This window comes from Pongo abelii, chromosome 1 (genome assembly GCF_028885655.2).
Source record: "Pongo abelii isolate AG06213 chromosome 1, NHGRI_mPonAbe1-v2.0_pri, whole genome shotgun sequence".
Lineage (NCBI taxonomy): Eukaryota > Metazoa > Chordata > Mammalia > Primates > Hominidae > Pongo > Pongo abelii.
This window is the reverse complement of record NC_071985.2, coordinates 52,478,492-52,505,744: the sequence shown is the minus strand read 5'-3', so window position 1 is coordinate 52,505,744 and position 27,253 is coordinate 52,478,492. Positions and strand designations below refer to the sequence as shown.

General features: G+C 36.0%; 2 protein-coding genes across 6 annotated transcripts in view; both read right to left on the bottom strand.

The window, feature by feature from the left end:
- Positions 1-13,379, bottom strand: part of ASPM (assembly factor for spindle microtubules) — a 61,728-nt gene extending 48,349 nt beyond the window's left edge. For 4 of the 5 annotated variants that reach the window (XM_024254121.3, XM_024254125.3, XM_024254136.3 and 1 more), the window contains exons 1-6: positions 12,842-13,379; positions 10,678-10,821; positions 9,032-10,511; positions 6,484-6,588; positions 2,620-2,766; positions 870-1,115 (exon numbers count right to left, since the gene is read on the bottom strand). In XM_024254121.3, the coding sequence (XP_024109889.2) occupies positions 870-1,115; positions 2,620-2,766; positions 6,484-6,588; positions 9,032-10,511; positions 10,678-10,821; positions 12,842-13,120 (2,401 nt within the window). In that variant the 5' untranslated portion in view covers positions 13,121-13,379. The remainder of the gene's footprint in view (positions 1-869; positions 1,116-2,619; positions 2,767-6,483; positions 6,589-9,031; positions 10,512-10,677; positions 10,822-12,841) is intronic. The other variant, XM_063726069.1, reaches the window with a different exon arrangement.
- Positions 13,380-20,465: 7,086 nt separating this feature from the next.
- The window catches only part of ZBTB41 (zinc finger and BTB domain containing 41), a 52,258-nt gene continuing 45,470 nt past the window's right edge, over positions 20,466-27,253 (bottom strand). The window contains exon 11 of the mRNA XM_024238644.3: positions 20,466-26,799. Within this exon, the coding sequence (XP_024094412.1) occupies positions 26,144-26,799 (656 nt within the window). The 3' untranslated portion in view covers positions 20,466-26,143. The remainder of the gene's footprint in view (positions 26,800-27,253) is intronic.

Here is a 27,253-nt window from a genome sequence, read left to right as displayed (position 1 = left end):
AAATACACTTATAGTCTTAAATATACATGATCATATTCAAGTATGTGGAATTTTTGGCAGCAAAGCTAAAGCATGTATACCTAGTTTTGAAATACAAAATCTCTTGGGGACATCAGTATCTGGAAGAGATACCTGCACTCTTATGTTCATTGCAGCATTATCCACAATATCCAAGATACGGAATCAATCTAAGTGTCCATTAGTGAATAAGTGGATAAAGAAAATGTGGGGTATGTGTATGTGTGTGTATGTATATACACAAATAAATATATATGATAAATATACATATATATTTATATATAATGAAGTATTATTCAGTCTTAAAAATGAAAATCCTGCCACTTGTGATAACATGGATCAATCTGGAGGATTTTATGCAAATTGAAATAGCCTAAGCATAGAAAAACAAATACTGTATGATCTCATTTATATGTGAAATCTAAACAAGTTGAATTTACAGAAGCACAGAAAATGGTGGTTGCCAGAGAATGGGGTAGAGGGACTGGGGCGATGTTGTCAAAGGGATATAAAGTTTCAGTTACGCAGGATGAATAAATTCTGGAGATCGAATGTACGCCATGATGACTATAGTTAATAACAGTGACTTGTATACTTGAAATTTGCTGAGTACTTCTTAAATGTTTTCACCACACATACACACAAGAAGGTAACTATGTGAGTAGATACATTAATTAGATTGATAGTTATAATCATTTAATAATATATACATATATCAACATCATGTTGTATACCTTAAATATATGCCATTTTTACTTGTCAATTGTGTCAATAAAGCCGGGGGAAAAGAAACACAGAATCTCTTGAATGTTTTTAAAGAATTAATGTCAAGATTTCTGCAATCTTCTTACCCACATCTTTCCATAGGTGTCTATCTTTTCGAACAATTAGCCGCCTAGCTTCAATTTCAATTTCAAGCTTTTTAATAGCTTTAATTATTTTTTCAGAAGTAAACAAACGGCATGCTGCACGACGTAGTCTGTTTAACCTACACCGAGCAGTATAAGCTCTGAGAGACATTTCCTCTTTTGTAGGTGCTCTAGGAACACTTATTTTATGTTGATTCTCTATTCCCAAAAGAAGAGTAGCAGCATTTACTGGGTAAAAACAAAAGAAAGAATGTTTCTGGTTAAACAATATCTCTACATATTCTTAAATCCAGCAATAAAATGCAGTTTCAGACGGTAAAAACGTAATATATTCCTCACCCCCTCCAAGCATACTCCTTAGGCCAGTCTATCATCACAACCTGTTAGCTCTACCTGCAAAATGTATTCCAAGTCTAGCCACTTTTCACCGCCTCTACTATCACAAATCAAACACGATTATCTCTAATCCGGACTAATGAATTAACCTCCTCACTGGTTTATCTGTTCCCATCCTTTTTATAAGTTAATAAAAGTCAAGTTTCTAAGGAATCTAATTTTTAAAAATCAATTGAATTTTGAAATGTAATTTAATCTTTTATAAAACACATTTTCTTTTAAGAAAAGAACTAAAAATGGGGCTTTGCTCCCTTTTGGAAAAAAAACAACTTTTTTCTTTTTTTTTAAGTGATCTCTAAGATCACTGCTTAGACAGCATCTAATTCAAAGACTCTTTTAATACAAAAATCCAGCCAGGTACAATTGCTCATACCTGTAATCCCAGCCCTTTGGGAGGCCAAGGCAGGTGAATTACTCGAGCCTAGGAGTTCAAGACCAACTCTGGCAACATAGCAAGAACTCTTCTATTCAAAAATAAAAAATAATAATAATAAAAAAACTAGCCAGGCATGGTGGCGTGCACTTGTAGTCACAACTACTCAGGAGGTTGAGGGAGCAAGATTGCTTAAGCCTGGGAAGTGGAGGCCGCAGTGAGCTGTGATCATGCCAATGCACTCCAGACTCGGTGAGGGAGTGAGACCTTGTCTCCAACAGCAAAAAAGAAAAAAAAATCCTATACACGTACTTCTCTGACAAAAATAAATCAGTGTCTGTCTGAACACCAGAACAATAGGAAAATCATCACTTTAAAAGTTAACCTATATGATGATTTGACAATTTAAACATTTATAAGAATTTTTCCTTATCTTCAGCTGAAATCGATCCCTATTAACTTCTATGCAAGAGCTGCACAAAAGTTAAGTTTCCTTCTCTTTCACAAGAAAACACTTCAAATGTTTAAAAGGCACATCTCTACCTGGTCCCTTTCCCAAGTTTTCTCTTTTCCAGAACAAACACTGAAATGTTTAAAAATTCCTCATATGAATTGGTGTTTAGTTTCCTCATAATCCTATAGCTTTCCAACATACTTCTTAAACTAAGGTATTGAACAGTGGGGACAATATGCCCAAAGTGGGCAGGCCACACAGGACTGATTGCATTGACTGATGAGAGAGAATAGAGATCAAAAAGTATATTTCAGTACTTTTGGTAAAGAAAATCTACATATATAAATTTATGTAAGTAAAAATTCTTACCTATACAAGCATTTAGGCTAATGAACAGGGAATTATGCCATTAATTATAATAACTATGTATAATTAAAGAATGACAAACGATGTTAAAAATTTTATCTGTTAAAAGTATTATTAAATTTAAACATTAATTTAACATTTACCTTCAGAAATATTTGTTTTTACAGTGAAGTCATCAGGGGTTAATATAAAATTTAACCACCAAGTGAAGCCCTGTTCCTGCTTTTCCTTCCAGCGTTCATCATAAAACATGTTTTTTGCAGCAAATGGCATCGGGTGTCTGGGAATATCTAAGAATACAATTAGGTTACTGCATAACAAAATTTCCTTTAACTTATTGTACAATATATAGCAAAAGTCATTTTTACTAGCAATACCATCTTTAAAACACTGAACAATATTTGCTTTTCTACTACTTGCAGGAAAGAGCTGAAAGCATTTTGGGTAAGAAATGTAATCAGAGCAAAATGGGGAAAAGTAAAGCAATATTTCCTGGTTATTTAATACTAAACCACCATGAGTCAACTACATTAAAGTCTGATAGAATATCTTTTTTATAATTGATGCATAATAGATGTACATATTTTTGAGGTACATGTGATAATATATTCATAGAATTTATACAAATCAGGTCAGAGTACTTGGGATATCCATCACCTTAAATACGTTTTTTTTTTTTTTTTTTTTTTTTTGCCTTTTTGGTAGAATGATTTATTTTCTTTTGGGTCTTTACCAAGTAATGAGATTGCTGGGTAAATGGTAGTCCTAGGCAGATAGCTTGAGGCCAGGAGTTTGTAACCAGCCTGGGCAACATGGCAAAACCCCGTCTCTACCAAAAACACAAATAAACTAGCTGGGCATGGTGGCACATGCCTGTAGCCCCAGCTACCTGGGAGGCCGAGACGGGAGAATCACCCAAACCCAAGAGATGGAGGTCTCAGTGAGCCGAGATCACACCACTGCACTCCAGCCTGGGCGACAGAACAGGACTCTGTCCCAAAAAACAAAACAAAAAAAGACATTGTGAGAATCTTGAAAGCTCAGAGAGAAGAGCAACTCTCACAGACAAGGGATCTGGATAACATTAGCAGCTGATTTCTCAGCAGAAAATTTGAAGGCCAGTAGGCAGTGGATTATGTATTTAAAATAATGAAGAAAACTGTCAATTGAGAAATTGATAGCTGGAAAACCTGTCCTTTAAAAATAAGGGAGAAATTAAGACATTTCTAGATTTTTTTTAAAGCTGAAAAAATCCATTTATCTCTAAATTTGTCATACAAGAAGCATTAAAGTCCTTCAGGTTGAAATAAATGAACTGTAGGCAGTAACTATATAAGTAAATAAGCAAGCTATATGAATATATAAAGTTCTCTGGTAAAGGTAAATACATAAACAAGCATAAAACAGTATTACTGTAATTTTGGTTTGTAACTCCGCTTTTTATTTTCTACAGGATTTAAAAGGCAAATGCATAAAATGTAATTATAAATATGTTAGGTGGTGTACAATGAATAAAGATATAATTTGTGACATCAATAACCTAAAAAGAGTAGGGCTATATAGCAGCAGAATTTCGGTATGTGATTGAAGTTAAGTTGAAATAAATTCAAATTAGAATGTTATAACTCTAGGATGTTATATGTAATTTTCATAGTAAACAAAAACAAAATATACATAGAATATTACAAAAGGAAATGAGAACAGAAACAAAACTTGTCACTACAAAAAAAATCAACTAAAGATAAAAGAAGTTAACAACTGAGAAAATGACTGGCAAAAATCAGTAACTCTGACTTATTAAAACTCTCCATGCTACATAAATCTGGAAACTCTATTTCACATAAAACTGGAGCTGAAAGAGACAAATATTTACTTATAAAATTAAAAGTTATATGGGAAACAAACACTAATTTTTTTTAGAAAAAATTATGAACAGAGTAAAAATATGCCTTATAGTATCATATAATATCATGTTTTATAGCTCTGGGAAAATAGAAAATAAAATGTTCTGTTAGCATGAATCCTTCTGTGCCCTAAAAAAAACCCTATGGATCATACTATTATTACCTAAAAAGTCTATTCTCAAATGCAGCAGAGTGATAATTTTTATAAGGTAGATATTATTTTTAGATATGGAATAATATTGGTGATTTCAATTTTAATAACATTGGATTAAGATGAAAGAATGAGAAGATAAAGGTCCCTCAGCAATATAACTCGCAAACATGTTCAGAAGCAGTGAGAAGACACATTAATTATTTTTTGAAAGTCAATAATCTACATTTTTAATTTATGCATATAGCATAGCTAATGTACTATTGCTGGGTCCATTTATTCAAGGAATAATTGCCGCTATGTGTCAGACATTGTTCTAGGCCTAGTAATGGACACGTAAGTGAACAAAGCAAAGATGCTGGTTCTTGTAGAGTTTCCATTAAAAAACCATTTAGTAAAATTTTTCTTCCCCCAAATTATAAAATCTGTAAGATGATTTAACAACATGTATAAAAGTCACTGTGGGCCGGGCATGGTGGCTCATACCAGGTGTAGTGACTCATAGCGCTCTGTCACTCATGCTGGAGTGCAGTGGCACAATCTCTGTTCACCGCACCTCTGCCTCCTGTGTACAAGTGACTCTCCCGCCTCAGCCTTCCGAGTAGCAGGGACTACAGGTGCACACCACCAAGCCCAGCCAACTTCTGCATTATCAGTAGGGACAGGGTTTCACCATGCCAGCCGGGCAGGTCACAAACTCCTGACCTCAAGTGATCTGCCCACTTCAGCCTCCCAAAGTGCTGGGACCACAGGCGTGAGCCACCACGCCCCACTAGGATTTCACACTTTAGTTAGGGAAAATATACAACAAGCAAGCCAATTTTTAAAATGAGAACTTCAATCAGAGTTAAATGCTACAAATACAATCTTACAAGAAGTTGGGATGTAGAATGATAGGGCTCTCAAACAGAAAATTAAGAGAAACTATTATTTCTTACGACGTTTGTCTGTCTTTGTATTGGTGCTCAGCTGAGTCTGCAGTGCTTCAGAGGCAGTCTTCATTTTATAAAAAATCTATTATTTCTCCTTCCAGTTGTTTTTTCTCTTCTTCGAGTTTCCTTATCTCTTCCTGTTGAATCATTTTAAGATGCTCGAACTTGTCCTGCAGCTCTTTTTCAGCTTCTTTCTCCTTGACTCGCTGCATAAATCTCTGTTTCAACTCTTCTTCTTCCCTCTGACATTGATCATAGAACTCTTGTCTTTTGGCTTCAAAGATTTCTTGAAAACTAACTGGCTGGTTGTCTGGGCCCATATCTGTAAAGCCCATTTTCTGCAGTTTTTGGCACCTACAGCATTCATAGTGCTGAGTGTGGGTTTTTCTTTTAGATTTTCCATATTGGTACAAAGAAGCATATCTTGGAGCTTAACGAAGTCACAGTGATTTTCATTTTCCACTTGGAAAACTCCCCAAGGCTAGTGACGGCCTCTGACCATCCTTTTACCAACTTTCACTTCATCCATACTCCCTACCACAGCAAAGGGTAACAGCCCATGTTTTTGGCCAGGCACGGTGGCTCACGCCTGAAATCCCAACACCCTGGGAGGCGAGGGGAGGGGATCACGAGGTCAGGAGGTTGCCTGACCACCCCGGCCAACATGGTGAAACCCCGTCTCCACTAAAAATACAAAAAAATTAGCCGGGCGTGGTGGCAGGCGCCCGCAGTCCAAATATCTGCCTTTTCTTTATGCTAGAAACATCAGTTATTCTCTTCTAGCTATTTTGAAATATACAATAATTAGTATAGTGACCCTACTGATCTGTTGAACATTTGGTCTTTATTTCTTTTATCAAACAGAAAGTTGACACAATATCCTGTCATTTTAATACACACTTTAACAATTCTTCCAGGCTGTTATTCAACAACAAAAATCAATTCATTTCCATGTGAAATGCAATTAGTGCTTCATTCGATGTCATGTTTTCAGAGAGTTTAAGTATAATAAACACTTGCCTGTTTTTAACGGTTTTATGAAGGTCAAATTGGACTGTGCCACAGCGATAATGGGTTTTGTCCTTTTGTTTGTTTTAGAAATTGGAGTTTTGAATATTGATAAATCTAAAATAAATTACAAAACAAAATTAAGAGCATTAAAATATAAATTCCCTAAATAGGTCAGTGATTTGAAAGTTAAAGTTTGGGTTCTTCACAATCATATTCATTTAGCAAACACTTAATAACCACTGTACTCCAGGCACTAATGCTATGAATTCAGTAGTTTATCAAACCAAACCAGAAGTTACAGACCACAAACCACAATTTATTTTGTGTTTACAGAGGCTAAAGTCTAGATTCAACCAAAACTTATTGTGTCTGTATATTCCAGACTCTCTGCGAGGTGCTGAGAATATGCAGAATTGAAAAATATGGTCCCAACCCTGAAGTAGTTCTCAGTCTGGTAAAAAAAAGTTTAAAAATGGTAGAAGAGCCTTCCCAGATGGGAATCTACTTGAGTTAACTTATGAAATTAAAATTAGGCATGAGGAATGTGGCCTGTTGCCAGAACTGCAATAAGGACGAAGCAAAGAATACACGTAGGAAATGACATACAAGAGGTTGGAAGAGGTAGGGAGGAGTTCAATAATATTCAAAATAATAGTGGCAGCTAATAGTTAAATACTTTGTGCCAGGCACTATCATAATCTTTTTCTCACACACTTACGAGAACAAATTTATGAGAAGTGTACTATTATTACCACAATGTATATAATTAGGATACTGAGGCTTTGAGCAATTAAGCCACATGGTCTAAGGTCACATAAGCTAGTAAGTAGCAAAGATTTGAACAAAGGCAGTATAGTTACAGAACCTCCACTATTAATCACTTTGAAGCACCTTCTATGCTAGTGAAGAATTTTAATCAAGGAAGTAAAAACCCTCATTTATATTTAAGAAAAGAGTATGGACAATGGAATGAACAGGGTCAAGATTAGAAACAGAAAATTACAAAGCAGTTATTACAATGACCCAAGGTGGATATGGTGAGACAAATTAAAACAGAGTCAATGGAGACAAATCAGAGGAGAGTTATTTTAATAGTGGAAGAAACAACCCTTAATACCAACTTATTAGAAAAGTGATAGAGAATAACAGGCTGATTCCCAAATATGTAACCAAGATGGCTGATATAATGCCAGGTGGCTACAAAAGAAAATGCAATACAAATTGCAGTAGCAAACAACCTATTGGAATAGCAGTTCACTTTCAAAAACAGGTTTCACAATAAAATATACTGCTGCTAAATAGAAGAAGCAAAGAGCTAATAAGAGCAGGGGTCAGCAAACTACATCCATCCCCCATGCAAAACCCCCAACTGTTTTTGTATGTTCCAAGAGCTAAATATAGCTTTTACATTTGTAAAGAGTTAAAAAAAAATCAAAAGAATAACATTTCATAAAACACAAAACTTACATAAAATTCAAATTTCGGTGTTTATGAATAAAATTTTACTGAAACACAGCCATACTCCTTGATTTGTACATTGTCTATGGCTGTTTTCCCACAAGTGCAGCAGAGTTGAGTAATTGCAGTGCAGATCTATATGGCCTGCAAAGCCTAAAATGTTTACTATCTGGACCAACAGAGGAACAGTTTGCTTACCCTTGTTTTAAAGCAATCTCAAACCTATATCAATTGTGAAAATAAGGAACATGACTAAATTGCAACATAATACTTATTAGATTGTAAGGTTCTATGAATTGAATATTTAAAAAGTAAATTTCTAAGGACAAATTCCTCATTCTGAAATCTTACAGAAATTAGTCCCTCTCCCTGCAACCATTTTCTTCATTAGGAAGTCTTTCTTGGAACCATCTCATGCTTCCTTGCAATTTACACACAAACCCTCTGCTTCTGTGCTTCCTTAATTTCCTGACCATAGCATAATCACAGGACTGAACACAACTTGAGGACAGGAATTATCCCTTTCCCCCCTGTGTACACAGTGCCTAGAAAAATGCACATCACATAGTAGGTACCTTATCAGTCAAATAAATATATGTAGAAAAACTGCCTTCTCTGTTCCCTTAGATTTGTCAGAGGTAGAAAGAGCCACTCTTGGTGACTTACTTGCCTCTCACATAGGCTCATAAATCAGATACCCAATATGTACAATTCTGATTCTAGACTAGAGGCTCAACCAGCTGGCTGCCTCAAACTAACAGTAGGTTTGAGTGTCGACCCTTCAGTGGCTTATTTGTTCATTTATTCACTTATCCATTCATTCATCTTTTATTGTACATCTTGTAGGAGATTAAAATAGGTATGTTCCTTATTATCAAAGAATTTGTTATCTGATCAGAACATATCTACAAGAAACAGCAAAAGCAAAGAAAAATCAGATACAAGATGTCACATAAGCTGTATTCACATTTGCTAAGGAAATGTACCTAGCAAATAAGTAAAGAGTATAATACAAGCTTATCAATAGCAGACTTACTAAACCAAAAGGAAGTATCCCCCTTACAGGTACACTTCAGTAGATTTTATAAACAAGACTCACCAGTTTTCTTCTTCAGGTTTAATTTCTCTCTGTTGCTAATACGTTTTGAGATGGGTGTTATCACATTTTTTGTTTTCTTAACAGCTGATGTTTTAGGCTCTGAGGGAGAAAAATGGATTCTTTTGATTTCTCGCACTTCTGTATGTTCTGTAACTGCAACTCTCACATCTGCATCTTCCATGCTTCCGTCGCTCTTTCTTTTCCGAGCAACTGAAGCTGTTGTCGAAGAGGGCGTTACTTCATTTTTATAACTCTTAGATTTACTTAATATTGGATCTATAATTGGAAGATAAGAATGAAAATCTTCTTTTTCCTTTTGATTATTTATTACTTTTTCATGTTCACCCACTGCACTGTTGAGACATCTTTTTGCTTTTGGTTTATTAATCTCAGTTTGGTTTTCTCTGGTACAGGTGGCCTTCCTTTTAGTAACAGTGGCAGAAAGTATTGGGCGTCTCTTAGGTTGTTTATTGTGGCTATGACTAGAAATATCCTGAACTACAGAAAATTTAGGATTATTTTGTTTTATAAAACTGTAGTAATTTGACTTCATTTCTACTAGTTCTTCAAAAATAGCTTTGGGAGATTTTGAACCCTGACATTCAGGAATACGTGGCAAAACTTCACTTTTTCTCCAATCTTGAGGCGACTGTGGAACTTGAGAATTTTCATTTGATAATGGTACTTTACATGTTTGCTGAGATGTACACATATATGCCATGTTATCTTTTAAAAATTGATTAGGGGATAAAATAGGATTAACTGACTCTGATTCTACATCCTGATTTAGTCCATAATTATCTTTTATGAAAGAATCTGGACTTAAAATTTTCTGATAAATTTCATGTGCAATTGTTGATTCCAAATGCACAGGCTTTGAATTATCTTTCATAAACATATCTGATGAAAGACATGTTACTAATTCTAGTTCATTATTAGCTCCATGACTATTATTTACAAAAGAATCTGGACTTAGAAAATGTATTTGGCTTTGTGTAATGTTCAAAGTTGAAGAATAGTTGGGGGTAAGACTAAGTTTACTATTCTCTCCACTTTGGCCATTAACATTTATGGAATTAAAGGAAGTTTCAGTTACAGCTTTCTCATTAAAAGAAACTTTTGAAACGCTGGCACTGTCTACATTTAATAGTTCCCTATTTTCTGATGCATGAAGAGATGAGTAGGTAGTAGATCGACGTACAGAGAGTGGCAAGCAAGTTTCACCATGGCATTCATTGAAAGCAGGGCTAATAGGTGATATGGGTATTTTATTTCCTTCAAGTGTTAAAGAATTGTTTTCTGTTGGGGGACCGCCTTCATTCATAGCCAAGTTTTCACAAGCTTGTAGTGGGCTCCTAACTCTGTCAACTTTTTGGGAAACACTAAATGTTTTATTAACATTTTGAATATTTGAAACCCTTCTGTTGTGACTTGTAGAGGCTGAAATTTTCTTCTTTTTAATGGTATCCCAAAGACTCCTCTGCAAAAATAAGGAAAATATACCAATTAAGTTTGTAGCTATTGAATATTAAATAAGCAATATTACCTTTAAGTAAGCAATATTACTTCATGCCTCTTATCAAAATAAGTTGTATTTATTATTAAACAATTTCTTGGAGTAAATCACAGAATGGTTAAAACATTACCTTTTTCTTTTTCTGCTCTTCTGCATTTCCTAGTAATATAGCTTGGTGTTTCAGAACATCATTTACAAGAAATGTCATAATCTCTCTTACTCGGCCTTCTTTGAATGGTGTCCAGTTAACAGAAATAACAATTTTCTCTTTAGGCTATAATCAAAATAATATATTATTTAATTACAATAATAATTACATAATAACCAAAACACCTTATATACAACTTACAATATAGTAGGGCTTAATAATTGTTAACCAACACTCTATACACTAAACATTTAATAAATCAAATATATTTCTCCTACCCTATCTGCTTAATTATAAGAAAAAAAGCCACTAAAAATAACAAGGTTCACAACAAAATAAATAATAAAATCTTAACTGTATTAAAGCAATAGAACAGATAGTCTCTAAATCATTTTGTTTGAATGGTTTCAAAAGATTTAATTGTACATTTCTAATTTTTAGATGTGTAGAGTACTTCTATTTCAAACATAATGACCCTGCATTATGAAGACTTTATTTGAAAAGAAATATAAAGATGATCAACTAAATGCCTTCTTCCTCACAAATTCCTCTAAGGTCCACATCATCATACTGAGATTTCTTAAACAGTTATTATTGTTCCAGGCGTAAGTGCAGGTATCCTGCAAAACTCATTTAATGCTAACATCCCTAGGAAGCAGGTATTACGATTATGCACATTTTACACATGAAGTAACTAACATCCAGAAAAGTCTGCCAAAGTCACGCAGGTACCTATTAGAATCCAGGCAGTCTAATGCCAGAGTTTGGACTTTAACATCTACACCCTATACCCTGGCAGGTAGATAGAATCTGCCAAATTTAAACGCTGACATGACAAAACAAATTTTGTTTTTCAGGAGAAACAGACAAGTTTTTGTTTTAACGGAGAAATAATATAACATCATAAACAACTGATTTTAAAAAATAAGAATGGTGCATTTTTACTATATAAAATAGTTTATTCTAAAAATACCACAAAATTTAGTTCCACATTATAACAAAAAAGAGTAAGTTGAAGTATTATGTGGATAGAAAAGAAATCTGTCTTTCCAAAGAAAGGAAAGCAGGCAGTGACTGAAACAGAGGGACGGGGTGGGCAGGTTCTGAAGTGTAGATAGATGAACCATTGGTGACACACAAGTTAAAGGACCTCAGATTAGAATCTCTTTTTTCTGCCTAATGAAGTGGTTATTAGCCTACTAGTTCAGACCTCCTCGGCTAACGGTTTTCATACTTTTGGTGGTTCTACTCAATGGAAAGGTCACAGCAGTCAAAATAAAAACATAAATTCTCCGGTCTTTGGTGAAGGGGATTGGAGCATTACTCTTGCAAATGCAATGCAGTAAAAGAAAGCTACAGGAGTTCTTGAAACAACATTTATAAAATTAAATTTGATGTAGCATTAAAATTACACTTAACAGCAAAGCAAAAAGGACTAAAATACTAAAGTGTGCATACATACTACACGTACATAATGAAAACAACTCTGAATAGGTTTTTTTGGTTTTTGTTGTAGGCATTTAGCCGAAACAAAGCTCAATATTTCACCGGAAAAAAAAAACAGTTACCTCGACTCTAAAACGCATATTAAGATGGCTGATAGAAAGTAATTAAAAAAAAAAAGCTGCTTTAACCAACCAAGGTACTCCTGTCAATCTTAAAGAAGTGTTAAAAAAGTGCATTGTCTATTAATTTAGAACGGCAAGGCTATTTCGCAACGCCTTAAGTCTAGTAAAAGTGCTTGTCAGTTTAACAGAGAAGTCTATATAACTTGCTCCTAAAGAGGCTAAGTGCGCGCGCGTTGATGTGTTGTCCCCGCCCAAGTTAGCGTCTATCCTAGCCTTCAATTAGAGAATATATATACATATATAAAACATTGAGACATATATACGCTCACACACATGTGTATGCGTCAAGGGCCCACCCACAGTTATTGAGTGAAGGGAACTGACTTTACTCTCTAAGGGTCTTTTCTGATTTCTTTTCCAAGCGCCACCCACGGTTATTGAGTGAAAGGGAACTGACTTTATTCTCTAAGGGTCTTTTCTGATTTCTTCTCCAAGCGTCAACCTTCCTGAGGAGGGTGGCAGGAAAGATAGCGGAGAAGCAGAACACCGGCCCGGAGCACGCTCCTCCTAAGACCTACCTGCAACACGAAACAGCGTTGCGACACGCTGAAGCCCAGGTCCGCGGCCGGGAAGTGGGAGATCTTCACTTCTGCCACCTCCTCGTTAGGGTTGTCTAGGGCCAGAGACAGCGTCCGTGAGGCTCCCAAGAGAACGTCCCCGAAGCAGAGGAAAGGAGACCTGCAGAAGTGGCTGAGAGACAGGACTGGCGGGGAAGACGCCTCCTCCTCGGCCGCGGGCGGCCTCCGCTCGGTCGGGCTCACTTCCCAGCAGCCTCGCCCCACTCGCCGGTTCGCCATGGCAGATTCGAGACCCCTCCTGGATCTCCTTGCACCGCTCCCACGAGGCGGCTCCGGAGCGGGGATCCGGGACTTACGCTGACCGCTTCCCCTCAGGGGCGGCTGTAGAGGTCGTGGGAGTGAATTCGGCCCTTTTTCTTTTCCACTAACCTACACCCTAGAAAACAGAAAACAAGCCCAACAAACTCGCAAATTCAAAAGAGAAGCCAAACAAGTATGGCGTTTTGACTCTGTTTAAACTTGCCGCCTCCACCAATGAGGACCTCCGGGCGCCGCCCTCCTCATCACGGGGCCAATCGGTGAGCAGCATCCCCTGGCCAATGAGACGGCGGCGCTTCATTTGAATGATTGCATCCGGCCGCCAATCGCTGTCTGCGGAGGAGGTGAGAACGGTCCGGAATCCTGGCCACCGTCTGAAACCCGGGGCTTAGAATTGAAATTCGTCTTTATATTTTTGGTTGTGCTGAAGGGAAGGGAGTCACAGCATTTCCACAATACATGTAGTAATCATTGCGGTTTCCAGGAACAATCATAGATAAAACTGTTAAGTAGGCAAAAATTGGTTTATGCCACTCCTCTCATATGCATACCCCGCCCAGAATTATATTAACTTTACTGTCGCGGTTTTCAGGGTTGAATGGTAGAGATGTAAAGATAATTAGTTTGTATGAACATGCTTATTTTAGTGACAACATAGCGGGGACTCAGTACATTTACATGCTGTTAATTACCTCGGGACGCTGGGAGCAAAACCAGGTAAACAAATGAAACCTGAGATTACCAGTAATTCATAAATGATTGTTTTGACTGGCAATGCCCTTCACAAATAACTTATTAGTTTTTATTTCAATTGTAGGGATCTAATATTATATATACTATTAGATAAATATATGATCTAATAGTATATATAATATTAGATAAATATATAATCTAATAATTATAGCTTACATAGTAGGGATTTTTTAAATTATTTATTTATTTTGAGATGGAGTCTCGCTCTGTCTCCCAGGCTGGAGTGCAGTGACGTGATCTTGGTTCACTGCAACCTCCGCCTCCCGGGCTCAAGCGATTCTCCTGCCTCAGCCTCCCAAGTAGCTGGAATTAGAGGTGCGCCTCACCACGACTGGCTAATTTTTGTATTTTTGGTAGAGAGGGGAGTTCGTCATGTTGGCCAGGCTGGTCTCGAACTCCTGGCCTCAAGTGATCCGCCTGCCTCCGCCTCGGCCTCCCAAAGTGCTGGGATTACAGGCCTGAGCGGCGCCCGACCTAGGCTAGGGATTTTTAAAAATCCTTTACCTATTTATCTCAACCTTCGCCTTAAACCTACGAGGTATCTCTTAGGGCATAGGTACCATTATTTGTATCTTACAGATGAGGAATACAGGTCATACAGCTAAGTAGGAAGTGGCATAACCCAGATAGGTACCCATGCCTGTAATCCCAGCAGTTTGGCCCTAGTCTTGCTCTTACCCACTACACTATATTGCCTCTAAAGGCAGTAGAAAACTTAAAAAATAAAAATAATGTCTGGATATATGTATGGTTACACAAAACATGTAAAAAGAGAAGTCAATGGGAAATCAAAATAAGGAAGATGAGACATGAAATTATATTCAATGGTGTCCAATTTCACCTGAAGTTGGACCTTAACAATATTTAAACGAAATTTTTCTACTGGGCACGGTGGCTCAAGCCTGTAACCCAGCACTTTGGGAGGCTGAGGCAGGCGGATTCTTGAGGTCAGGAGTTTGAGACCAGCCTGGCCAACATGGCGAAATGCCGTCTCTACTAAAAATAAAAAAATTAGCCAGGCGTGGTGGAGCATGCCTGTAATCCCACCTACTCCAGAGGCTGAGGCAGGAGAATCGCTTGAACCTGGGGTGGGGGGTGGGGGCAAGGTTGCAGTGAGCCGAGATCATGGCACTGAACTCCGGCTTGGGCAAGAGAGCAAGATGCTGTCAAAAAAAAAAAAAAAAAAAAAATTCTTTCACAGAGGCTTAAAAAAAAAAAAAAACCCTGGAGCAGAGCCTCACAAGTCACTTCCAGTTCTCCTCAGCATCCACCTCCCACGACCTCTCCATTAGCTTAGTTAGGCTCCAAAAAATAAAACTTGGACGGAAGAGAGTGCAAGATATGCTGTGGGAGGGAGGAAACAGCCTATACAGCAAAGAGTTACAAGATTTTGACAGTCTAAGGTGGAATGTAATGGTGTTAGACCAAGAGGACAAATCATAAGGAACAATAAGGCCAAATTTATTGTCATGGGTGCACTTTACCCATTTAATTAATACAATGTCCGAAGTACCTGGGAATGGCTTTAATAGTTTAACAGGTTCACTAATTGAAAACTGAACTCAGTAGTGGTTTACAGTCAGGTGGGTCAAGGCCAGGCACGGTAGCTCATGCCTGTAATCCCAGCACTTTGGGAGGCTGAGACAGGAAGATCGCTTGAGCCCAGGAGTTAAAAACCAGCAACAAAGTGAGACATGGTCTTTATTGGGAGGCTGAGACAGGAAGATCGCTTGAGCCCAGGAGTTAAAAACCAGCAACAAAGTGAGACATGGTCTTTATAAAAACAAAAACAAAACAGGCAGTTAGGTCAAAATGCTCAAACTACCTGGCATTCTGTAGACAAAGGAGTCCAGAAGCTCAGGAAGATAGGGATGTTAGAGAAAATCTACATGTGCAACCTGCTTAGCCAAGTCACATCTAAACATGCACACCCTCCACCCATTCTCCTTTTACCAAGGTGTTGATAAATGCATTAACTAATAAAAAGGACTCCAGCATCCATGAAAAGACCTGGGTGACTATTTTTTATAGGCCAGAAGTGATGATAGAGGATCAATAATGAAAATAGGTTCTCTGATCTCCATGTGAATTATATGATCCACAAGTGGTCAAAGCCGATTAGCACTTAATAGACTAGGTGGTATAGTTCTTATCACAATATGCTAATGGAAGAATTGTAATTAGAGGCAGGGATCTGTGGCAATGGCCATTTTCTCAAGGGCCCTATAAATAAGATGAGCTATATACTATGGTGCTGCCTAACATATATAGGCAGAGAAATACCACATATGCAAAGCAAAAAACCTAACTGAAGCCAATGTTGTGGCAATTATGCCTTTTATCCACTTTCCAAACTTAAGACAGTTCATACACCCAAAGCTCCTTGACTAGAAAGAACCCTGCAACATGAATACCATAAATCTTCTCTCAACAATTCCCCAGAGGGAACTGCAGTCATTTACCAACATGAATATGGATTGGGGGCAGGAACTTGACTTCCTAAGGGTTATTAGATAATGAGATAATAGCTCTGCCTTTCTGCTATACTCCAGAATCCTAAAATGTCACTGTGGACCACCAGACATAGTGAGAGCTTCTCGAGAACCGGTGACAGATGGCATCTAAGTCAGAATCTGTCTTACCAAGTGTCCTTTGGATCCACCCATTTCTAGAATATAAAATAAGAATACTTACTGATCACACTGGTTCCTAGATCCAAGGAACAAGGGCAATTATTGGAGAAAGGGCCAAGTGGAAGCCCCTGAAAATGACCATTTTCCCACCACTCCAATTCAGAGATTATTCTGAATACCTGAGAGATGTTGGGATAGTGATTTTGTCCATATACCCACTTTCTCCACTTATTTGGCCAGTGCAAAAGCCAGATAGGTTCTAGAAAATGATAGTAGATTATAGCAATTAGGTGATGATGCCAATTATTACACTACAGTTTCAGATGTGTTATTTTTATACACAAATCAACATACCTTTGTCAGCTGGTTTGTAGCTATGAATCAAGCAAAATGCATTTTTCTTGTTTTTCCCCATTCATCCAGTATTAAAAAACCGAAGCACTTTGTACTTAAGTAGTAGTACAATGCTGTAGCATTACTGTCCTGCCTCAGGGCTAGTCAAATTTCCTACCTATACTGTAATATTATTCAGAGGGACCTGGATCTTAGTATCACACTGGTCCATTATATTGATGACATTTGCTAATTAAACCTGGTGAGCAAGAAGTACTTGTCAAGAATTGTGTGAGTCTGAGATTTTATCCCTCTTGCAAGCTAAAGAGTTAGCGTGCCAGTTTCATAAAGGCCAGCAGAAAATACGACAGTTTTGGGTTAGAGACAAGACTTTATTATTCACAGAAAAAACAGTAGCTAGAGTGTCAGCATGTTCATTCACATTGATTCCGCCTGCTTCCTAAGTCTCATGGGACCATACAAAGGGCCCATGATGGATGCCTGCACACACAGTGGGTTGTATTACAGGAAAGGAAGAGTGAATTGGAGATTTGACTGTTTTTATAATACTATGCCTGGGCAGGGAGACATCCTATCATCCTTCAAGATTTCTACAAACACAATCCTGAGAAATGGCCTACGTAAAAATTAATAAGGGCTTCACATTCTTAGCATAGCCAGCAAGAATGTGTAGGCCTGCTCAGAGCCCATGGTAAGTTGCATCCCTCAACACGAGCAAGCACTCTAGATGCCAATAATAAAACAAATGTAACCTAGATGGGACAAAGTTCAGGGTCCTATCACATCTGTAAAGTTTTTAGGGATCCAATGGTCTGAGACATGTCAGGCTATCTCTTCTAAAATAAGAGGAACTTGTACTTTGTATCATTTGTAAAGCCTCTTTAGATTTTGGAGGCAATGCATGCATTATTAAGACACATCTCACCAAACCATTTACCTAGTAAATTCTAAGACTGACATTTTTGAGTGAGGCCTGGAACAAGTAAGATCTCTGCAGTAGGTCTGGGCTGCAATGGCCCAAAACACTCATTCCATGACAATCCAAGATGTGGAATAGAAGCTCTGGCAAGTTCCCAGAGAAGTATCACAGTACAAAATTCCAGGTTTGGAGAATAAGATTATGCCTTCCTCTGCAGAAAATCATGTAACATTTGAAAAGCAGATCCTAATTATGCTATTAGGTATGGTAGAGACTGAATGCCTCATCAAAGCACTATAAGTGACTGTGATACAAACTGTTTATTATCAACTATTACCTAATCCAGGGATCAGCAAACTATGGCCTAAGGGCTGAATCTGACCAATTGGCTTTTTTTTTTTTTTTTTGTAAATAAAGTTTTATTGGAGCAAGGCCACACACATTTATCTACATATTGTCTATGCCTTCACACTGCAGTGGCAGAATAGCTGTGATAGAAAACATATAGCCTGTATAGCCTAAAATATTTAGTGTCTGGCCCTTTACGAAATATTTGCTGACCTGGGATCTAATCTCAAGGACCATAAAATTTGATGTGAAGAGCAATATTGCACTATCAAACAAAAGCAGAATCTACAAGCCCAGGGCTAAGCAGGCCCCAAATACACAAGTAAGTGATACAAACAGGTGATTCAGATTTTACTAAGTATCTTTTACTACTACTACTACTTTGCCACTTCCCTCTCAAACTACACAGGAAAAACTGGGTATCTCCTAATGATAATTTCACAAGAAAAAGGCCTGATTTATGGATGAAGCTGTATGGTAAGTCAGACATAAACAGACTTGCACTACAGCTTCTCCTTAAGGGTGGATGGGAATACTCTCAGAATTCTGGATGGTATGTTTGGTAGTCCACTTCATAAGGAAGAGAACATGGCCTAAGGTAAAGCTCTGTGCTGATTCATGGACAATGGCTGATAGGTTGGCCAGCTGGTCAAACCTTTGGAAAAAACAAAATGGAAAATTGGTGACAGCTTGGTCTGAGGAGGAGCGGTATATAAAAGGGCCTCTCAAAATAGGTATAGGAAGTTAAATTTGTGTTCCATGTAAATGCCCATCAGAGAATATCCATGGCTGAGAAGGAGCTCAAAAATCAGGTAAAAAGGACAATCTATCCTGTTGAGGTCAGCTTCTTCCCCCAGGGATCCATTTGCTTGCGCACTGAACCCATTTAGAAAGTGGCTATGGCAGCAGTGGTGAAGGATAAGAATGGGCTCAAGGTGGTTTCCCTTGCCAAAGCTGATGTGATAAGCCCCTGTGGAGTGCTTAACCTACTGAAAGAGGCTGATGCTGGACATCCAATCTAATGCCATTCTCCAGTGGGACCAGCTAACTACCTGTGGCATGTTGTTACACTGAACCCTTTCTATTATGGAAGGAGCAATATTTTGCCTCTCTGGGATAAATGTATTTTTCTGAGTATAGATTACTATACCTGCCCCCATTATCTATATATTTATAGAAAGCTTTATCTATAAACCAATGAATATGTGATGGTTTTCACATATGTCCAAAAATTTGTTGCTATCCTCTCTTCAAGAAAGGGAGTTTAATTTGTGTCCCTTGCATGTGGACTAGAATTAGTGACAATAGAATACAGAAGTGATACTATATCCCTTCCAAGATTAGGTTATAAAAAGACAACAACTTAAATCCTGGGTACGCTCTCTTTTTTGGATTGCTTTCAGGAAAGTGGTGTGTATGTGGAGGGGTGGGGGGAAGGCGGGGCAGGCAGTTGCCATATCACTAGGCAGCCCTGTGGAGAGGCCATGTGATGAACTAAGGCCAAAGACCACATGAGTGAGCTTGGAAGTAAAGCCATCCCCAGTGAAGCCTCTAGAGATGGCAACTGACTTAACAGCTTGATGTCAATCTCATGAAAGACCCTGAGCTAAAACCACCCAGCTAAACCCGGCCTAGATTCCTTACCCACAGAAACTTGGAGGTAATAAATGTTTGTTGTTTTAAGCCACTAAGTTCGGTATAATTTATTAGACAGCAATAGTAAACTAAGTATCACACATGACATTGGCTATAATCAGAAGACTCATTTTGCAGAAATGTGCTCATGCCTATAGAATTTACTGGTCTTCTAACACTCAGAAGCAGCTGCTGAGATAAAATGGAGAAAGTCTATTGGAGGCTCAGTTATGGTGCCAGATAGGGATAACAACTTGCAAGTTTGGGGTTACCATCCTATAGCCTACAGTTTATGCTTTCAACCAACAACCATTTCTCCCATAGCCAGAATGTATGTTTCTGGGAGTGAGGGGGATTAGAGGTAAGAGTGGCCCCTCTCAGTATTACACAGAATAATTCATTTCACTAATGAATTTTACTATACTTCAGACTTCTCTCTAAAAAACAGCATAATATGACTACTTCAAGCATAAAAGTCATCACTAATATTTGAATTTATATTACACTTACAATTAGTTTAATGGTTTATACATTTAATATATAAAATGTTTCAAAATATATAGCTTATGAGAAAATGTTTTAAAATGTGCTGCAAGTTACTTGGTTTCAGAGTACTGCATTCCCATCCTGTGAAAATGTGATTCAATAAAACCTAGATATGCTGTATTAGGACCAAAGAACTTTATATTTATTTTAAATATCAAAATAACACAAAGAACTAGTTCAATATACAGTACACTTCCTACTCTTCACAGAGAACTGAAATTTTCTATAAAGACATTTATACTTAGGAAACATCAGACAACCAAAGTATGTATAAAACTCACAAGATATTTTACACACAGTTCACAATAATTAATTCTGATATTTTAGATTTTTCTGTCATTGCTTTTAAAGTATCCTTAATTAAAAACAAAAATTATTGAGACTGAAAACAAGTTCAAAAGCATTTCTACTTTAATGTACACTGTAAATCCCCATAATCAAAACATTTACTACACAATGTGGAACAGCTAAATGCCCAGTTTTGTATTATTTTCTGGCAGCCACACTCATCAATTGTAATACAGTTTTATCAATAGGGATAAGAAGAGTCCAATCGTTAGAAGGAATAAAAATTTTGTAATTACATCACAGTACATTGTCCAGCTTTAATGCAAGCAGGAATACCAAGCAAAAAAATGCGCAGTAACAATGAGATGTGTACATCCTCTTCATTCAATACATCTTTTAGAATCTCCAACAGCAATGCAAGCATTGATTACTTTTCTTTACCTAAGAATTTGACCAAACAAGGTTATATTCGTTGTATAACCTCTATGCTCTAAATATAATCCTTAATTTCTCCTCTGAATATAATCCTTAATTTCTCTTTATGTAATTGGCTGCATAGGCTAAATTTAAATTGTTTTAGGATTTTTCTCAAGATCATAGATTTATGATCATACACAGCAAGTTGAAACATGAAGAGTAAACAAAACATAAGCACTCTCTCTACAAAAACCTTCTTTTTCTCATCTTCCACACATCTTAATCCTATTACATCTATCTTATTAATACTACTTCCAAAGAGAAAGAGCAGAAAGCATGCTAAGATTATAGGGAAAAGGTATCTTAAGTAAAAACAATTTTAGAGGAAATAAGGAGGGGATTCCCTCTACCCTCAAAACAAACAAACAAACAAAAAACCCCACATTAGAGAAATGTGGAAAAGGGTAGGATATAAGGAAGAACTGTCTAGTTTCTAGAAGTTGTTTAGAAAATTATTCTCACATTATCCATTATTCACTCTAACAGCAAGTAGCATTTTCTATAACACTACTTAAAGTTTTAGAAATGCTACTTGTAGAATACATTTCTAGGCATTTTAAATTTGGCACTGAATCTTAGAATATCCAAATACAACCTTCTTTAAAGTCCTAATTTTTCCTGAGTTGATCAACTCATTATTTATTGGTTGGGATGTTGCTGCTCCTAATGAGAAACTCATCTCAAACCATCACCTCTTGTTCAGTTTTAGGCAAACTGAAATAAGGTCATTCAGTGCAGAGCTGTGTAGTTATGGTTACTGGTTATTTAAAAGACAGAGAAACAGAGACACAGATGCAGACACATTACTCATTTTATTTTACTTGTCAGATTCCTCTAATAAGCATATAGAGACAGGCCCAAGAGTGGCTTCACAGTAATTAAAAAGGCCACAACAGAGATTTTTTAAATGATATATAAATCACAAAAACAAATATTCACACTAACACTTAGTGCCAATTTGCCTATATAAACATAAAGTAACCTAAAAAAAAAAAGTTGCCCAACCAGCAGGCAACACAATCATAACACCCATAACCCAAAAAAAAAAAAAAAAAAAAAAAATTAATCAGTACAATCTAGCCAGCAGAATCAACTCTAAGCAACTACAACACATCGAAAAGGCACAAAGCATTCAATGCAGAAAAGACTGGGTATAAAAGGACACTGTCAAAGAGCTACTGCTCAAAATCTGACATTTCATCACTGATATATGAGAGTGATATGGTAGGAAGAAAACTCAAGCTTATAAACATATCAGTTTAATTGTGTTTTTAATTTGTTTGCAATTATATTGAAAAGCAACCAATGATAATTACTTATTAACCCTTAATTAGCAGTTTAGAGTCACCCTACAAAGATGCTTTGACACTTTTTAAGGTTGATAGAAAATTATTAGGGTACCTATTTCATGACCTGCCATTGCCTAAAAGGAAGTCACCTAATAAAGCACCAATTTAAAACCATATTTTTGCTACTCCTATTCTCCCAGCAATAAATGCCTTAATTACTTAAATGTATGCAAAAACTACTACCTTTACAGTTGGTTAAATCTTGCTGGCATAAGGACCAACCCCTAACCTTAAATGGGATTTTAGGCTGCAAAAAAAATAGGTTGGGTTTCTTAGAAAAATAACCTCAACTTGACTTAAAAAAATTCGAAGGCAAAAATTATTTTGATAGTGTAATGTAAAAAATAGGCTTATTTAGCATTTAGTAGTGTTCTCTAAAAAACATAACACTGTATTAATTAAACTAAGGAAAACAGTATTCTCACTTATAATTGGTTTGTCAGTATGACTATTCCCAGAGTATTTTCTTTTGCTCCTATTTTTATACATATAAACACAATAATCAATCTCAGTATTCAAACTAACAACTTTTTTTTTAAAAAAATCCATTATTCTAGGACTTCAACTGTGCTTCTTTGGACAAATAGTTATTCAAGCAAGAAAGAATTTAAAGTCTTTTAAACTATTTAATACCTACTAAAAATCTTTGGTGCATTTAAGTCAAAACCCATTAGATTAACATATTCCTGCACTTGATAAATTATTCAATTTACAGATTAAGTGCTAACTGCTATCTGCTAAAAAATTAATTTAAAACAATAAATTATGCTCACAAAATAAAAAAATTCTGAATGAGGCTAAACTTAGTTGCAAGATTCAAAATTTTAAGTACAGTTACAACATAAATGGATTAGAGTTATAGAGCATTTATCCAAAATACTCTAAATCAAATATTACAAAAGGTCAACTGAAAAGAATAGGCCTCCTTTTATACTTTTTGTGCCAACTTTTGTCAAAAGCCTATATACATTCAGTTTGCCCAAATCCATGAGGTTTTCACAATTGTAAAATTTCTTACATTTTTGGAAATTAGAGGCAGCAGATTAGTTTCATTTTGTTTTTGTTGTTGTTGTTTTCAATCATCCACTGAAACTATTACTTCATCAGAATTATATTACGCATCTCCCAGACTAGGTTAAGATTAAATGACAGGATGTAGTACCTGGCACATAATAAGCATTCATTAATACTAGCTTTCTTCTTTCCCTACTAGTAGCTCTGCCACTTACTGACCATGTGAGCTTAAATGAGTCCTTTTATCTTAACCTCAAATTCTTTATAAAGTGGGAATATAGCTTGTTTTTACTATTTCAGGGCTGGTTATGAGGTTCAAATGAGATAACGTATATGAAAGCATTTTATAAAACAGTAAATCACTACTCAAGTTTAAGTTATCTACAATAGTAACTTAATACAATTATATTATTATATTTCACTTTACTAAGAGATGTATTCCAAAAAAGTTCTGTGTAAACCAATTCCTACAATTAAATCATATATTTAAAGCATTAGGACGGACATTATTATTAAAAGAACCCTAAAGTAAATACCTTCAAAAATCAAAGTATTCTTTTCAATGTGAAAATGCAGTATCTTCTTTTTCTGCCACCAAATGTATAATATACCATATACACACATGTATATAAATATATATATACTATCTGCCTTTTTATAAGTCTAAACTTTTCTACATTAGCTTATATGTAAGGCAGGCTACATTTTTATGTATGATTTCTTTCATTATAGTAAGATTTTTAGTTATAATATTGTCAGTCTTTATGATGAAAATCATAAAGATATGAATTTTTAAAAGTCAATTTGAAAGACTAACAGACTAACAGTACCTCATATAGTCAACCTCAATCATGTAAGTACCCCAGATATAACATTTCCACACAAAGAAATAAGAATACTTTAAAAAGGAGAACATAGTAAGTATGTCCACTAGTCTTAAGACAATTACAACCAAACCTTGACAAATGAGGCTAAACTCAGATTGGTTTTATTATTTATATGAGCTGCTTTGGTTAACTGCCTCAATTTTCAATATTTCTTTTGTTTTACCTCCGCTAGTACGGCGAACGTTGCTGTAAAGTACCTTTATTTCTTAAGTGCTTCAGCGACAGTTTCCACCATTACTAATTGGTTAAACTTTATTCATTAAAACTTCATTATTTTATTTGTGATTTTTTTTTTTCACAAGGGCTGGGCTAGACTTTACAGTTTACACACAAAAAAAAGTGCTTAAAGCAATTAGGAGTGTAAACAAAACTGAAATAGAAAACTTTTAAAACTGCTATTTTCTACTAGTTTATGCACAAATGACATGCTAATAATAAATCAACCCTGTCTAGTCAAATCTTCAAGCAACTCTACTAGGAAACATTATCTTAGTTTTTAGTTAAAATTGACTTGAAAATATGGAAAGTGCATGTCTTTAAAGGTATTTTATAATTTTGACTTTTTCCTCAATTTTAATCACTGAGGTTTTGCTGTAACTGCTATTTCCTTTCACCAAGTCCTCAACTTTTGTCTCATACAGAAATAAAAAGTAAAGGTTAATTACAGACATTAGGCTTTTGTGAAGGCAAAATTAAAGATCTGGATTGCATGTAAATCTGTATATAAGTAGTGGTTCCATTTAATTAAATAATGTTAAGTTAAATTAGGCACTAATTTCATAATCTGTTTGGCACCTTTTCTAACAATTGAATACAAAATATCTAGGTTCTGTTTCCCAGAGTTTCTATCAGCCAAGTAAATGAAATCAAAAGTAGCATGTTTAATTAAATTTCATTGAGTTACAACTGCTCTTTTCTTAGTGAGATGAAGACATATGCTATGTTGTATTGTCAACATTTCTGAAATAAATAGTGAAGTACAAAAGGTGAACTTACCTTGAAAAACATCTAGTTAAAACTCTCATATTTTTCTTGTAACACATTTTCAGTTTGTATAATTTAATGCCCAGACCTATGTTTGCCTTTCTTATTCATAACAGTTGAAGTATAGGCAAAAACCAATTATCTGGATTATTATTTCAGTCCTACATTTAACAGCTAATCTTACATTAGTTAAGCTTTCTGGCTTTGAGTATATCGAAAGTCCAAAGGATAATGATAACCTAAAATTATGTATGAATGGAAAGACAACACAGAAATATCCAAGACATTCTTGTAAATTCAAATTCCTAATTTCAATTTTAAAAATTTGTATAACGTAATAATGAATCTTAAGTTAGGATAAGAAACAGTTGCAATTATCAGTATACTCTTAATTCCTTCTTAAAGGCTACATGGTCCTCAAACTTGTTTGTAAGAAGGGCTAGGAAGAAGAAGGAGAGGAATGAGACTAAAGAAGAATAAAAATTTCCACTGATGATTAAAAAAAATACTTCCGTAATATCAGCAGCTAACAATTGCAAAAAATTTAAGAAACCATTAAAAGTTAGCACTAAATAATCTTTAAAAATCACAAAAATGTGCACTTCAAATATTATGCCAGAAATTTTGTCCAAATATTCATGTTCAGTAAACAGAGACACATAGTTTTCTTGATTTGAAACTGTTCTGAGGACTTGAGAAACTAGAGAAAACAAAATAGCAGCCCCACAAATTTAAAAGCTATCAGCTCTACCATTAGCATATAACCATCCAAAAATCTGTGGAATGTTTAGATTTACTCAAGAATGATGCTCATTAGTAGAAATATTTTGAACACCAGTAGTGCTATCAAGGCCCAGTAATGTTCCAAGATAAGACTGTTCTCTAGGATCTAGCATTTGTTCAGGTCGAACTGGGTGAACTATATTTGCAGGTTGAGGAGTAAGAGTATATTTTTCCAGAAAAGCTAAATCCGCTGCTCGTGGATAATCAGTTGACTGTGGCTGTGGTGACAGGATCTCATGAGAAGACGGTGGGAGTGTGGTAGTATGACGCACTAGGTCACTCGGAGTGTCAGGCATCTGAACTGGAACCAGAGTTACTGGAACACATACTTCAGCAGATACATTCTGTAACATCGTCTTGGCTTCCGATTGATAAACTTTGGGCTGGTCCATATATTGTTTTGTTTCTGTTTGAAAGATTTTGTCATCAGATGAGTACTCAACTGGCAAGGATACAAGTTTTTCCTCAGAAGTACTGAGAGGATCATCAGGAGATTTTATTTCATGAACATGGTCAATGTGGTATTTCAGCTTGTCTTTCCGCTTAAATGTTGCATTACAGTGCTGACAGTTGAAAGGTCGGGCATCAGAATGAATAACCAGGTGTTTTGTTAATGTTTTCTTAATTCTAAAAGACTGATTGCAAATTTGACACTTGTACGGTTTTTCACCTATATGAATGAACAAGAATATAATTAGATGTAAAAGGTACTCAACTTGATAAGACAATGACTTCAAGTAGCAAACTTCCAATGTGAATACTTGCCGGAACTTGATAATAGCAATAATACTGTATACTATCACAAAATGCAGACAGTACAGTAAACTGGTAAATAAGAAGCTTAAACATTAAAAAGATCTGGGTTTTAATTCTGACTATAACACTTACTAGCCAAACATTGAGCAAGCTACCCAACTTCTTTGCCTAGTTTTCTCATCTGTAATATGGAATAATAACCAACCTCACAGAGTTGGTAAATGGAACAAAAGAGAAAGTGGAGTAATAGGGCTTAGCACTGCACCTAGTACATAATAAGTGCTTGTAAACTATTGTTATTGCTTACTTTTATTCCCATAGCCCTCAAAAAGGTTAAACCAAAACATTTGATTTTCTCCCCCATGCAA